This window comes from Fringilla coelebs (genome assembly GCF_963513975.1).
Source record: "Fringilla coelebs genome assembly, chromosome: 12".
Taxonomy (NCBI): Eukaryota; Metazoa; Chordata; class Aves; order Passeriformes; family Fringillidae; genus Fringilla; species Fringilla coelebs.
In genome coordinates, this window is record NC_140038.1 from 8,838,233 (window position 1) to 8,852,378 (window position 14,146).

The window sequence follows — 14,146 nt, forward strand, 5'->3', positions numbered from 1 at the left end:
ATGCAAAGCTTCGTATCCTCAAAACGAGATGTTTCATAATTATGTATTATTGGGGGTTTTGTTTTGCTGTTTGGATGTGCACAAACAAAAGTTCTACACCTCATACTTAGAAATAGGGAAATACAGAAACCAGATGGGGACATGACTCAAAATTATTTTGTGTTTGTTTGCTTCCAGGGTTGTACAGTTTCTTTCATAGTTCATTGCAGCTCCTCCCCTGCATCTGGAAAAAGGGATTACACACAAGTTTCCATCTTCCTGATAACAGAATGAATAATCACTTTGATTGTTTAGAGGTTACCAAGGCACCAGACACAGAATTCATAAATCCATACCCTTTGCCCATGATCACCCATTTTTAATGAGGTGAACAGCTGAATACCAGCAATACCAAGATCCTTTGTGCCTCTAAAACATTAGCAGAATTGTCTAAAGTGCTGTTTGCATAGCTCCGGCATAAAAATTCTGACCAAGTTCCTTATTTTTAGAATATTATGAACACATTCCTAAGGAATGCTTTGAAGGATGCCCCCTCTCCCAGCCCCCCCCACTCCCCAAGAAAGACCTACATATTCAGACCAGCTGGAGAATCACCCATGGCACTTACATAGTCTTTCAGAGATGAACAGACACTTAAATTTACATTATAATGGACAGTACATGCAGGATTAGGTACACACAAAGGCAGACTGGTTACCTGTCTCTTGCGACAATGCTAAACTTGCCTGTTATCTGTATGTGCACAAGCCTCCTAAGATGCCTTTGTTACTTCTCTTTCAGTAGATTAAAGGATTCTCCATCATCTGTTGACTCTTCCAGTTCTGTGAGCTACTTAAAATACAGGACACTGTTTTTACCCTCTCCTTATTCTTCCTTTGTATCACAATCCCCAGACAAGTGCCTGTTAAAATTTCAGCTCTTGCTTGTTTTAAAAATGTGTGAGCCAACAGCCACAAAGGAACTGTTCTCATGTTTCCTTAACCTTTTTCATTGCTGCTCTATTCCAGTCATGCTTATCTTCTACTCACCCTTTTCTGTTTAGTAACTCTGAATTTCTTCTCAGTGACCACTAGTTTCAAGGCTCTGTATAAACAGCCCAAAAAAAGGGCTCTCCTGATGTAGCCTTCTCTTAGGAGAAAGGTTGCAATCAGAAAACTTCTCTGAATGCAGGGCTGAGATGGCTGCTTTGTTTGTTCACTACTTTTTCAACACAGCTTTGCCTCTAAACGAGGCCTTGCTGAGTAGCTCAGTTCTCAAATATCTCCAGAGAACTGCAGCAGTAAGCATGCACTGAGTATACTTCTGCCAGTTTGCCTCCTCTCAAGGTACTTTATCCACATTTGTCTATTATTCTCCCTTCACTGTTTTTTCCATTTTTGCCTTGTTCTCTCTTCTTCCTCTGATACATCCTCTCCCCCACGCTTCCTCTTTCACAAATCCTGAATTTTCCATGTGCTCGAGAACTACATAACAGTATTTTAAAGTCAAATACTTCCCATTATTTTCCTCTGTGTCCTACATACCCACTCCCAGAACTCAGATGTTTTTCCAAGCAGGTCCTCAATGGTCTCCACTCTTATCTGCAGTGAGGCATCTCAGTGAAGACAGCAGTGTAAGTAATACATGCAAGAATTGAGGAGCAAGTAAATACTGTAAAGCTAACCAGAATAGAGCTTTTAAGATGGAAGAGTTCATTAGATTGATCAACCATTGCTGTTTAAGGTCAAAATCTCAGCCAAGTCCCTTCGAATGTGAGCTAATGATCTGAAAAGGCAGAGTTAGCTTAACCAGTTCGTGAATATTTCTTTGCATCTATAGTCAGTTCTACGACAGCCCAAGGTGACAGCAAGGACACAAGCTGTGGATGATGAGCCTGCAGGAACATGTCCTGTCTGCGTTGCAGCAACAGCCAGCTGCACTTGGTGTGATCACAGAGAATGCACTAGAGAAACACAGACTGTCTTCACCTAACTAATAAATATTTAAAACAGAAGCCTACACCCCAAGGTTGCAAAAGTCTTGATAATTACCATGCATCCTGTTTATGTCTCCGTCCAAGGAGGAAGCACAAGTAGCATGAAAGAGGTGAAGACATTACAAAACTAAACCCTAACTTTAAGTTTTTAGCTGTTTTTTCTATGGCCCATGATTTTATCTGCATTACATAAATAACACTGAGGGATGATCTGCTTCCTCATCTACCAGTTTTATAAATGAAAGTCAGACAGGCTCATAAATTGCACTTCTCCCTGCCCCAAAATTGAAAGCAAAGGCACAGAAGACACATCTTTTTTGAGAAAAAAGGACATCTAACGTAATGCTTAACACAAGTCTGTGTTAAGTATCCCTGTGCCTGTGGCCTTAAAATTTTCCTGACTCATGATCTTCTGTTTACCTACACCATCAAAAAACTTCAAACAAGAATTATATCAGTCAAGCAAAGCCTTATCTTTCCCTTAACAGCCACATTCCAGGCGTTTCTAAAACATCCAGTTATCTTTTACCTGTTCACTAGTTACACAAGGAACAAGAATATTCAGGCCGTTACTGAGGTTACATATTTTCTATTCAGTAAAATGACACATTTATAACATTGAGCTGGCCAAGAAAAGTTACTGTGCTCTGACAAAAGGTAGCTCTGATTTTATGTCTTTTCATATTCCTCTACAGCACATAAAAATCATATTAGACTTAGGAATGTTTTACATTAAACTAGTATTCCAATAGGGAAAACATGCCACAACAGACATGAGTGTTCTTAAATTCATGAAGAATGCAAGAAGCATCACTGAACACATTCCGACTTTGAAGCTCCTTGGGTGTTTTAGGTGTCCATCTCAAAAGAGAAGTGCCAGACATTATAAAAAGTGATATCTAACCCCTGAAATCTGTACACAGAATGCCAGTGTTTACACATTGGGAAGCTAAGATACAACAAATACAGCACTAACCTCAGAAGTCAGCAGAATTCTTTCTGTATTTTTTATGTAGTGCTGGTTTTAACAAAGGTGTTGCTTAATTAGTCCGAGTCAAAAATCAAGGGACCAGTGCTGGAGAGGCTGAGAAACATTAACATCACCTGTAGCAGATGAACCACATTTTTTCAGGTACAAGTTCTGCTCTGCTGACAGGAGTGGGCTGGCAGCAGCAGAGAAAATAGCACTGTCCTAGATTCCATGTGCACCACAGCCCCACACTCGCTGCACTCATATTCTTGAACCAGGCCTGACAGAAGTTTCTGCTTGATTCTCACCATGATGTACAGAAGCAAATTCCCCTTCTGCCTTCTTTACAGCCTACTTTTTTTTGTTGGAAAAAAAATTGTTTGCTATGCTCCTGTATTCTTGCTTAGGAAGTAAAAAGAATTCTACTTCCTAGTTGTGATGTTTAAAAAACCAAGAAAATTAAAGTGTTTGAAGATATATGCAGCCAAAGTACCAACCTGAATTTAAGACCAAACACTGCTCAAACTTGGCTGAAAGCCACAGACAGTAAAGTGACACAAATTTCCAGAGTGTTATCTCATTTTCATTTTCTTGTCCACGTATCCAAATGAAAAAGAAATGTCTGTCGATACATATCTTCACATTCTGCCCTCAAAAGCTTAGCTGCAACTTCCAATGACACTTCCAAATTTACCCATGACAGTGAAAAAAGAGACTGATGGATAAAAACAAGCCCAATCCCAAACAGGGACAATACAATTGTCTGGTAGCCCTTTATTATGCAAGACAAGAGAGGCTTCAGGATATGCAGATTTTGCATACAATCTGCCAAGCACAACATTCCTTTGTACTTCATGGTGAAGTAAACAGCCTCACACTACTGTCACCCATTGTCTATCATGGACAGAAATGATGGAACAGAATCAGAATAGTTTGTGATTCTCTCTACCTAAAGTACTAACAATTCAAACAACCCAACCAACCAGCCTCTACCTGTGAGTTAAGTTCTCATATGCTTCTTTCAGGGTCTCATATCCTAAATAAGAGTATAAAAAATTCAACCTGACACAAACTCACTCCCCCTTCAGTTTCTGAGATCAGTCTCTAACTCTGTACCATCTGCCAGCCTTTCACAAAAGGCAGGGAGAGGCCACCCTTGTACAGTATTGCCTGCAGCAATTTTCTTGCAACAAAACCACCCAGATCCATAATTTCATTTTTAATCTCTTACACTAGTTCATTTTTATTCAATGGATGTATAGCAGTAAAAAAGTTAATCTAGAAACTTACTGCACTGATACAAATTGAATGAAATACAGCATAAATTTCCTGCCAAGTTTGGACTCCAACGAAAAAGGCTAAGGCAAGAGCTACCAACATCACTGATAAAGAATCCCTTCTGGTCTGACATCAAGCAGCAAAACAAGTTATTGGGAGGATCAGCACTAGCAAGAGCTGCTGTAGTTCATTACCTGATTCTGAACTAAAACACCTCTTAATGGTACTGAACCTGAGAGATGCAGAAAAGTAACAAACACAGTGAGCCAGCAGCATGTCACATTAGGGCAGCTCAAAATCACCTCCTTGTAATGAAAGATTTCAAAGAGGAGATTACAACCAAATGTCATGCCATGGTGTATTTATAGTTTTCTGGCATTCCCTCCAACACTACAAGGTCTTTTCTCTCCTCCCTCAGCAGCAGAGGCAGAGACTTGTCCTGCCCAAACAGGAGAGCACCTGCAGCCAGGCTCTGACCGCCTGACTTGGCTGAGAACTCCAGCAAAAATTGTGCAATCCCACAGATTACCTCTGCAGTTCATTTCTGTAAGTCACATTAATGTATTGTAAATACCAAAAGCATTTTTCATGTTCCCTTTTGCTTAGGAGTCAGCAATTAAAGTCAGCACAGAACACTAGATTCCAGCTAGGGATCTGATGTTAAATTTGATTCTTGCTGAAGCTGGATTTTTTGACCTCAAATTGTAAAGTGCAAGGTAGAAAACAGAGCACTTCCCTAATTTCTATTATCCCTACTTCCAAAAAGGGGCACAGTTCTCACAGGACTTTGTAAGGATTATCTAACATTCGTAAAACTTGTTCTCAAAGTGCTTTAAGCTATTTCATTAACATGAAGTCAGCTGAAAACAAGTGATCAGCAGATACAGCATTATTGTTTTAAGGAGTTTTTTTTAAATTAAAATGTGCAGTAAAAGCATCACAGCATGACTAATCATGAGGCATATGTGCACTGTAAGTTACTGTATAACTAATTCAAATACATAAAGCAATTGATTACACAGACAATAAAAATCTACAGGTAATACATTGCTGTCTGACTTTGGAGACATGAGGAAAAACCAGTTCATGAGCAGTGATTTTTTTTGTAGCTGCTTCCATACACCATGGCTATGCTATCTGTGGGGTGTTTATCACACAGAAATTATAAAACACAAGTAGTTGGCACAATTCTTCTGTGTTTTTTAATTGCTATGAAATCGGTTGAGTAGATCCCATCTACCTCTGAAGCCTGACTTCTAAGTCTTCCAGTTGTCTCAAAGTACTGAACTTTGGAAACTACTCAGATCATACAATACTTAAATTGCATATGGTTTTTTCTGATCTCAGCTTATAAGGACCCATCTCTTAAACATCACTGTTTTGCACATAGAATCAAATAATGTATTTATTATCTTCATATCCTCTCCTTAACATTCTCTGATATAAAGCCCACTTGCCTTTACTTGTATTATGGGGAAAATAACAGCTCATTAAATACAAGATCCCACAGAAAAAAACATTGGTTACATAAGAAAGTCACTACAAATTGTCCAGCCCTAATCCTTAACAATTCTTTCTCATTATCACATTACTCAGAACCATAAAGTGACTGAGGCATGAGTAACTATCCATCCTCCTCAAAAGCAAACTCGGATTCCTCTTAGGGTAATGGGCCCATAAACTTAGGCCAGTCTGAGGGTTGCTGCAATCAGACACAAGCTGACAAAAGACAGAGAAGCTACTCTAAGTGCTACAACTAAACACCTCAGTACAAAATGAATTATTACTATTTAATGGTGGCCCAAATGTAGTTTGCATGAAGGTTTATTTAAACTATTCTGTAAGTAACATTTCTAGATCCCGAAGAACCAATTACTCTGCTAGACCAGTGTATGAGAACCCGAATGTATAAAAGATTCCAGGACAAAAAACAACTGATAAGGAATCTTTATCTTGAGAATTTTACTTTGCAATTATTTTTATTGCTTAGAATGCCTTTCACAGTAATTTTTGCCTTTAAGTATCTCTAAGAAATTATTTCTAGTAAACCCTATTGTTGTTTTTCTTTCTACTGTCATACTTTCTATTGTCAGACATTGAGTCTGGCAAACTTCATCAACTTGTTTAATTTTGGTTTATCAAAGTATAAATGTGGTGAAGTTGTGGAGCCCGTCCAGCTTCCATTTTTAGTCTTCATCTTTAAGAATAATTAAAGATCATCTCTTGCAGTGAACAGTTCTTATAGAACAAGTTCTGCACCAAAGCAGATTGTAAATTTTTTTTGTGTGCACATTACTCACTTCTGCAAAAAAAATGGCCTTCTGAACTCTTTTAAGCACATGACCTTCAAAATCCTTTCACTTCAGAACAACCTTGAATTCTTTAATTTCTTATTTGTACATCACCCTTTACTGAAATTAGCTGGCACACACAAACATCAACAGTGCCCAGCACACCAACTACACTAATGCTCAAATCTTGCACATGAAATCTGAGCCTACATGAAATATAAAATGCTCTTTTAGGATCAAGAGGATCTTGATCAAGATCCTGTTTAATACAGGACTGTGTTCCTAGCAGCAGTTTCCTGCTCTTTGATACATAAATATGAAATAATCAAGTCATAAAGGTACCTCAGTCACAAATCACAATCTCTCTTGTTCTTCTACCATTGTTCTATTTTGCATGCAGTTTTGCCATCCCTAACTCCAAAGCTTAGACTCAAAGCTCACACCCAACTTGATGATCTTCCACATGTTCTTAAATCAGCTTTGGGCTGCCAAAATAACAAATACCAATATCTATGGAGGGCAATGCTTACTTCTTATTTATAGAGAATTTAACCTTGATTTTTAAAACTTACACTTTTCTTTCTCTCAGTTTCCTTAGGTCCCTGTTCAGGCTGTGACACTTCATCAGGTGGCACTGTTAAGCGTAGCCTACACACATTCATCTGAAAGAAGAACAAGATTTAGGTGTTACAAAAATGATTTTAACAATTTGCTTCACAGAATGAACTGCACTGAGATTCAACTTTGAACTTACTATTTTCTGTTTTCTACCACGCTGACAAAATATCATTTTTTAAAGGTTAAAGGGTTTTTTAACTGGCAAAAATTAATTCAAGGGCATTCCCATAATTACATACCTGAAATACCAAAAATCCAATTCAATCAACAAATTGTTCTTAGGTACTTATAAATGACACTGAGAGCTGAGATAACAGAACAATGAACATAATTTTCTACTTTCTGAATTTTGTTTGCTGATTTGGCACACTTTTATTCTTCAAAAGGTATTATTTAGAAACACAGAGTGCATTTTAGAGTAAATGCTTCTTTTCTGCTCAGCATACTTCAACAGTATTTGATCCAAGGATACCTCAGTACTGCAACTCCACTAGAGGTGAAATAGGGGCATTCTTGAAATCTGTTACATACAAATGGTTTGTAAAGCTTCAAAACACTTCAGAAAAAAGTTAAGAGGTGTTGTTTCCTATCTGATTTTAGAATGGCCATTCTCTTGCCAGCAGGCAAGAAGATCAAGGTGAAATATAACCTTTACTGTAGACATATCTGTAAAATCAATGTTTTGTGCAGTGGCCTCCTCCCTGTTAATTTACCATTCATCCATGTGCTAGAAATTCTAGAACAAGAAGCCACAAAGTGACATAAAGCTCCCAAAACTTAAAAGCCGTTTATGCTTTCATATTTGCTAAAGAATACTGAAACAATGAAATGCATTTTAAAATTATGAAACTTGGTACATTGGCTTTTGATACTGATTGGCTGCTATGTTTGTTCTAAGAACACCAGTCTGTCTACAGAAGCTGGTGGTACTTCCTACTTACAGATTAGTTATACAGATAATAATAACAAATTCCTCATCTTTAGAACTCATTGATTCATAAGGTAATTAACTTCACCTTTCCTCATCTATTTCCTCATGCCCTTTCCTCCCATTAGCTTATTAAGGCTCTTTCCTCTTAAAACATTCCTGTTTACAACAAGAAGGGAAACGTAGACTGGCATTCCTCCATGTAGGCAAACAAAGCCCAGAGCCATAAATAGGAAATAGAAGTGAATTTGTGCTGTGCAGGAAGTGATAGAGTAGGCCACCTTTTTCTTACAGTGATTTTGAACAAAGGAAAACTGGACAAAAAGGAATTAACATACTCATATTGCTAGGATAAAACATTAAAAATGCCTGAAATAACTAGAAATAGATAGTGACTGGCAACTCAGAGTTAGGAGCATGAGGCTGTGTATGATTCTCTGAAGCAAATAACTTGCTTATTAATCAGTAGAAGGCTAATTATAGCTAACAGAGATGCACACTGCAGTGATTGTAAATAAGTAATTATCCCTGTACATCAGTGGGCGAGCCACAACTGCCCTTCACATCACAGGTGTCACAGGACTGCTATGAAGGAAATCACAGAAGTCCAGTACAGGCAGCAGTCAAGTAATCACAAATACACTGCAAATATAAATTAACAACAGTCATTTGTTGAGACTAAAACCACTGTACAACAAAAGGTTGTCATCATTTAAGCTGTTTTTTCTTGCCCTTTTCACCTTGCCTTATCTATTACCCCCAAATCACTTACCCCACCCCAACTGGCAATCATAAGGATTCCAGCCTTAAACTTGTGCCCAGCAAGGCTTGTACAGCAGTGGCACAGTACCACCCAGTTCCTTGCTAAAACAAACTTACACAGGCTGTACTCTGCCATTGTTTACAACAATGGGACTTCCTCAGCATCTCTGGGGAAAGAGCAGCAAATGAATAAGGTAGCCATGCAGTCCAGCTCCTCCTAGGCACCAGATGATGCATTCTACCTAAGGACAGCACTACAGACCCATATGCTAAAATTCAGAAACACTATGGAGATTGGAAAGGAAAAACAACAGGCACTGCTTTTTCCTCCAGCCCCCAGAAGCAGTTCCGAACGCTGTACATGCACTGTTCTTGCTCTGCAGGGCTTCCTGAAGGAACAACACACTGTGCCATTTGTCGGTGAGTTTACTGGCCAAATCAATGAGCAGGCTAACATGGAAATCACAGCAAGCCCTCCTCCCACAGAAAACACTGCTGTAGTGATGCCTTAAAATGGAAATGAAATCCTAACAGGAAGAGCCTCAACTCAGTGCCAAACAGTGGCAGGATAACATGCAACTGAGGATGAAAAAGTAATTTCCAGAAACAAACTGGGCAATGCAGAAAGAAAATGGGGAGGAGAATGAGAACTACTTCAACAGCGAAGGAGCTGCAATTCAATTTCCTTCATTTGCTTACTGACAGCAAGAACTGACAGAAGGGAGAGAAAACAGGGACAGACATGACTTCCACCTTACCTTCATGTCATTAACATTGTAACTTTGTGAGCATAAATTTTAAAAAGAAATACTGGGTAGAAGAACAAGGTATCTTTCTAACAATCCTACAAGACTGACTTCTGTTTAATTTGCAGCATCTGCAGCTTTGGCAAGTCAACATTATAAATAATCTTAATTGTGCCAACCTTTTATGCTTGCTCCTGGCTTTTTGACACCAACAACCCATGATTGGCATTTCCAAAGCTCATCTGTCATCATTTGTGAAACAAAGACACAGACAGGAAAACAAGGACTGGACAGGTTCACCCCAACACAACACCAGACCACAGAAGCTTCCTGACTGCAATGAAAAGTAAGAGGTGAAAACACATTTTTTTACCAAATTTCTAAGAGGCTAGTGGGACAGCATTGAGGAGAGCTACTGCAATATGGCAGTTAAGAAAAAAACCTCAATCTAGTTTAGTTTAAAATGTTGAGAATCCATGGCCCAGATCCACAATCCACGTGTATGTTTACCATCCTACTCAAATCACTTGGGTGCAACTTAAAACAAATACAGATGACAGATTCAGTTTAAGTAATGTTCTTCAGCCTCTTCTTCCCCCTTTCCAAACAACAAAGCACCCAGAAAGGCATTAATCAGAATTAACTATGGGCTGAAATAATTACAGATTTTTTCATTAAAATTAATTGTTAAATTAATGAGCAATGCTGTTATAGAATAACCAGTTACTAGTACAGCAACAGAAAAACACGGGCTATTCTACCAGTCTCTAAGCATTTTACAGGACCCCCACAGAAAAAAAAGATGTGGTTCAGTATTGATCTAGCTTCAAACCAGCCCTGGAGTTCTACAGCAGGGATACTGACAAAAGGGATGGGGATAACATGTTTGTAGAATAACTACCTTATCAGCTCAATGGCTAAAAATCCTTCCCTTTGACTAAGGTCAAGTGTTGGCTTTAAACCTTTGAAGGTGAAAGCAGAAAAACAGTGCATGTTTAATTTCAGTCCTATAAAGCAAAGAAGAAAGTACTTTCTTTGGTCATTTATCTGTTGATTAGCCTGCTCTTTTTATGAAATCTCTCCCATGAGATTCCACGCACAATTAAATGGCATTTTCCTGTGACCACAGGCACACAGGAATGTGACACACACCTTCCTTTTATTCAGCAGTTATTCTAATTGTCTCTCTCCCCTTTTCTAACAAGTCATGGTAAGGGAGCCACACTTCACTAAAAAAGGAAACAACAGCTTCCCAGTAGGTTATAGTCACAAATGAAATTCTTACCAGTTTTCTTAAAAGAATGCATCAAATGCAGTTCATCACTCCCAAGAAATCTATCAAGGGGATTAAAATAAGAAGCTTATCACCTGAACAGAAGTTCCCTTACTGTAACTTCTTTAAGAAAAACTAGAACAGGAAAACTCAATTGGAACACCAAAGACATATAGGGAACATAACTATAATTTTTAAGTCACCATAATTTTTCTTATGCATGAGCAATTTCATTTTTTTATGAAGACCAGGGATCTTTTTCTCAGGAAGACCACTCTGACTTTCTTGCTATCATGTAAAACCAGAGCAACACAACATTCTTCATTTTTAAGATTACGAACTCATGTTTTTGAAGCATCAAAATCGTTCAAGAAACATCATGGTCACATGGATGTATTTTTGGTAACGATAAGATTATCACTTTTTTTGATTCCTTTCTTCTCATGTCGAATCAACATTCACAATGACAGCAGTGTAGTTAGAGAAGCAAGAAAAGGGCTATTTAAAGCTGAGTGGCTGTAGAGACATTCCTATCCTATCTGCCTGAGTTTTAACAACTTTTTAAAAGCCCAACAGATTAAGAGATGGTTCTTATTTAGTGCATTTATGAAAAAATTTTAAAAATCAGCAAATTACATATCTGCATTTGAGGAACTGATTAAATAGTTAAATTACTATTGCCATCTAAATCATTAGAGTGAGCTTTCTCAGGATAGGATAGGCGAGTTCGCATTGTAAATATCCAGGCACATTTCAATGATGCGGGTAAAGTCTGGCAAGAAAGACGCAAGTACACCTTCTTCGCAGGTTTACAGAACAGGCCAGGGTCTAGAACTACAAAAGCCTTGCAGGACTCCCCAAAAACTCTTCCTTTCCCCACACCTACAAACAACGCACAAAAATATGCTCTCGCACACCCCAAGCTTCACCTGAAAACACCGAAAATAAGGAAAAGGGGTGGAGAGGGGGGTGTGTGGTTAAAAAAAGAAAGGCGCTCCGCAGGTAGCTACACAAGGGGGGATGTCGAACCTCCGCTTCGCCCCGCGACCCCGCCCGCGGGACCTCCCCGCCGCCCCCCCGCGCTGCCCCGCGCACCTTCCTCCGGGAGCGGCCGCCGTCGCCGGGCGGCCTCCGGGGAGTGGTGGCGGTCACCGTGAGTCCCGAGCTGTAGCGCAGCATCCCCGCGGGCCGCCGGGCCAGCGCTCTCTGCGGCTCCTCGGGCCGGCGCCGCCGCTCCGCCCCCGCGCACTTGGCCGCGGGCGGCCGCAGGGGCCGGGCGGGGGCGGGCCGGGGCTGCGCGGGGCTCCGCTTCCCCCTCCGCCCCGCGGAACTCGCGGCCCCGCGCCGGCTCTCGGGCCACCGAAGCTCCCGGTTTCCTCCCGTGGCGTGACACTGGGCAAAGTCGCTGTGGGACGCTGAAGTGGCAGTTCAGGGTGGCATTCCCTCTGCTCACGGGAGTATTGGGTCTAGGGCTGCAGCCTAGGGAGAGGAGCTTCGAGGGGAGACCCAGAAAGGTCCATCTGTCACACAGACACCCACTGCAAAACGGGGATTAGGGCTCGCAGGAGCCATTGGCGGCCACTCAGTCCCGATCTCCGGAACCCACCTCTCAGCACTGTAAGAGTGTTATGTGAAAGCTGAACACTGTCCTCCTCTTCTTCCCACAGCAATTTGTGAGCCACCCAGGCTGTCAGGTGTTTTCCGTGGCCAAGGAATGGGTGCCAGGCTCATCAGAAAGCACACAGATCCCAGGCAGCCTCGGGGTTGACGGGCACAAAGCCGGCGCAGCTCAGTGCATGAATGACAGCATCCGCCTCAGTGCCAAAGGTCCAACAAGGTGAGTGTGGTCTGCCCGAGCCGGCTGGCCCCGAGCCAGAGTGCAGGTGTGGACTTCAGCATTTCAGATGCTCAGTTCTTCCGCATCTGGGCTGAGGGAACACCATCACATGATACCACCCTACAGGGCCTAGGCACACAGTCTTCATCTGCAGCCTTTGGGCATCTGTCATGAGCACTACATTCCTCAATAATCAAGGGAGTTATAAGCAAAGGAGATGCTTTTGGTTGAAAAAAATGACAGAACAAATAACTTAAATAGCATTGTAAAAATAATTTATCTCCTGTCTCCATATAATTAAATTAAGACCACAAGAAAACAGAGTTAGGGCTACGCAATGTCCTTACCCCTTAAGATGTTAATGACCAGAGAGGTGAAGAGAAGAAATCTCCATTGGAAAAATAGAAATGGCACGGAACTATGGGCGCCTCATCCTCTCTGTGTACGATGCCTCTGTTCCCTTCTGCCTCTCAGCTCTCTGTCCCCAGGGCAGGATATTGAGCTATCAACATGACAAGGATCTGAGCAAGAGAGGAAGAAATCATTGCCCAGTGCAGAGGAATGAATGAAGAGTCTGCATTTAGTATTCAGCATCTTTTTTGTTGTTTTCCCAATTACTATTCTCTTCTCCTCCTGGGGACCATAATATACCCCAAGGCAGATGAATTAGAACATCCACTTGTATTTGGATTTCTCTCAAGGCAAGATTGAATGTTACACGATTCTTTTTGTGGCAAAGTGTCTTGTTCCTACAAACAATTGCATTTCCCTATGAATCACCCCCCTGTCTTAAGTCCTGCTTGTAATGCTGCTTTTGTGGTTTTGCAGGTGGATAATAGTTGTGTCATCATCAACAGGAACATGTTCCTTCACAAGTATGTTGTCTACCCGTGGGGTTATCCTTTAGCATGTGTTCCTGGTCATTCTGGTGAGTCTATTTAAATTCTGGAACGCAGACTGCTGGTGAATGAGGAGTTCACAGCTGAGGAGTTCACAGACCTGTGAGATTGCTCTGGTTAGTTGCAAGTTGTATCTTCTGATCTGTATTTCCCTCTGGAACAAGGTGTGTGTGTGGGCTGCCCAGTTGATGCAAGGCACAGAGACTAAGAACAGGCACAGAGACTAAACTTGTACTACACTAGGTAAAAGGACCTCCCTTCCTATATGATAAGAGTCTGGCACAATAATCATTGACATAATAGAGTAAGGCACAATAATCAGATCTCTGGGAAAATTTGCAAGGTCTGCACCAACTTTGAGAATATTGATAATTTTGATGGAAATCTTTTAAGTGCAGATGAGGAAAAGACTTGTCCATGAATAATAGACAGACAATAAAAATATTATTTTCTCAATTATGTCTATTTTAGTTGCAGCTCTCCCTATTTCTTGGAAAATAGCAGAAAGGCATGTTTATTTGATTTACCAATATTAGTTTGAAAAGGAGAATCTTCATTTTAATCCTCAA

At 40.5% G+C, this 14,146-nt stretch overlaps 1 protein-coding gene across 2 annotated transcripts in view; it reads right to left on the minus strand.

Annotated features, from left to right (window-relative positions):
- Positions 1–12,092, minus strand: part of MYZAP (myocardial zonula adherens protein) — a 42,414-nt gene extending 30,322 nt beyond the window's left edge. For both annotated transcript variants that reach the window (XM_084214039.1, XM_084214040.1), the window contains exons 1-2: positions 11,937–12,092; positions 7,087–7,176 (exon numbers count right to left, since the gene is read on the minus strand). In XM_084214039.1, coding sequence (XP_084070165.1) covers positions 7,087–7,176; positions 11,937–12,020 — 174 coding nt within the window. In that variant the 5' untranslated portion in view covers positions 12,021–12,092. The remainder of the gene's footprint in view (positions 1–7,086; positions 7,177–11,936) is intronic.
- Between the last annotated feature and the right edge of the window lie 2,054 nt (positions 12,093–14,146).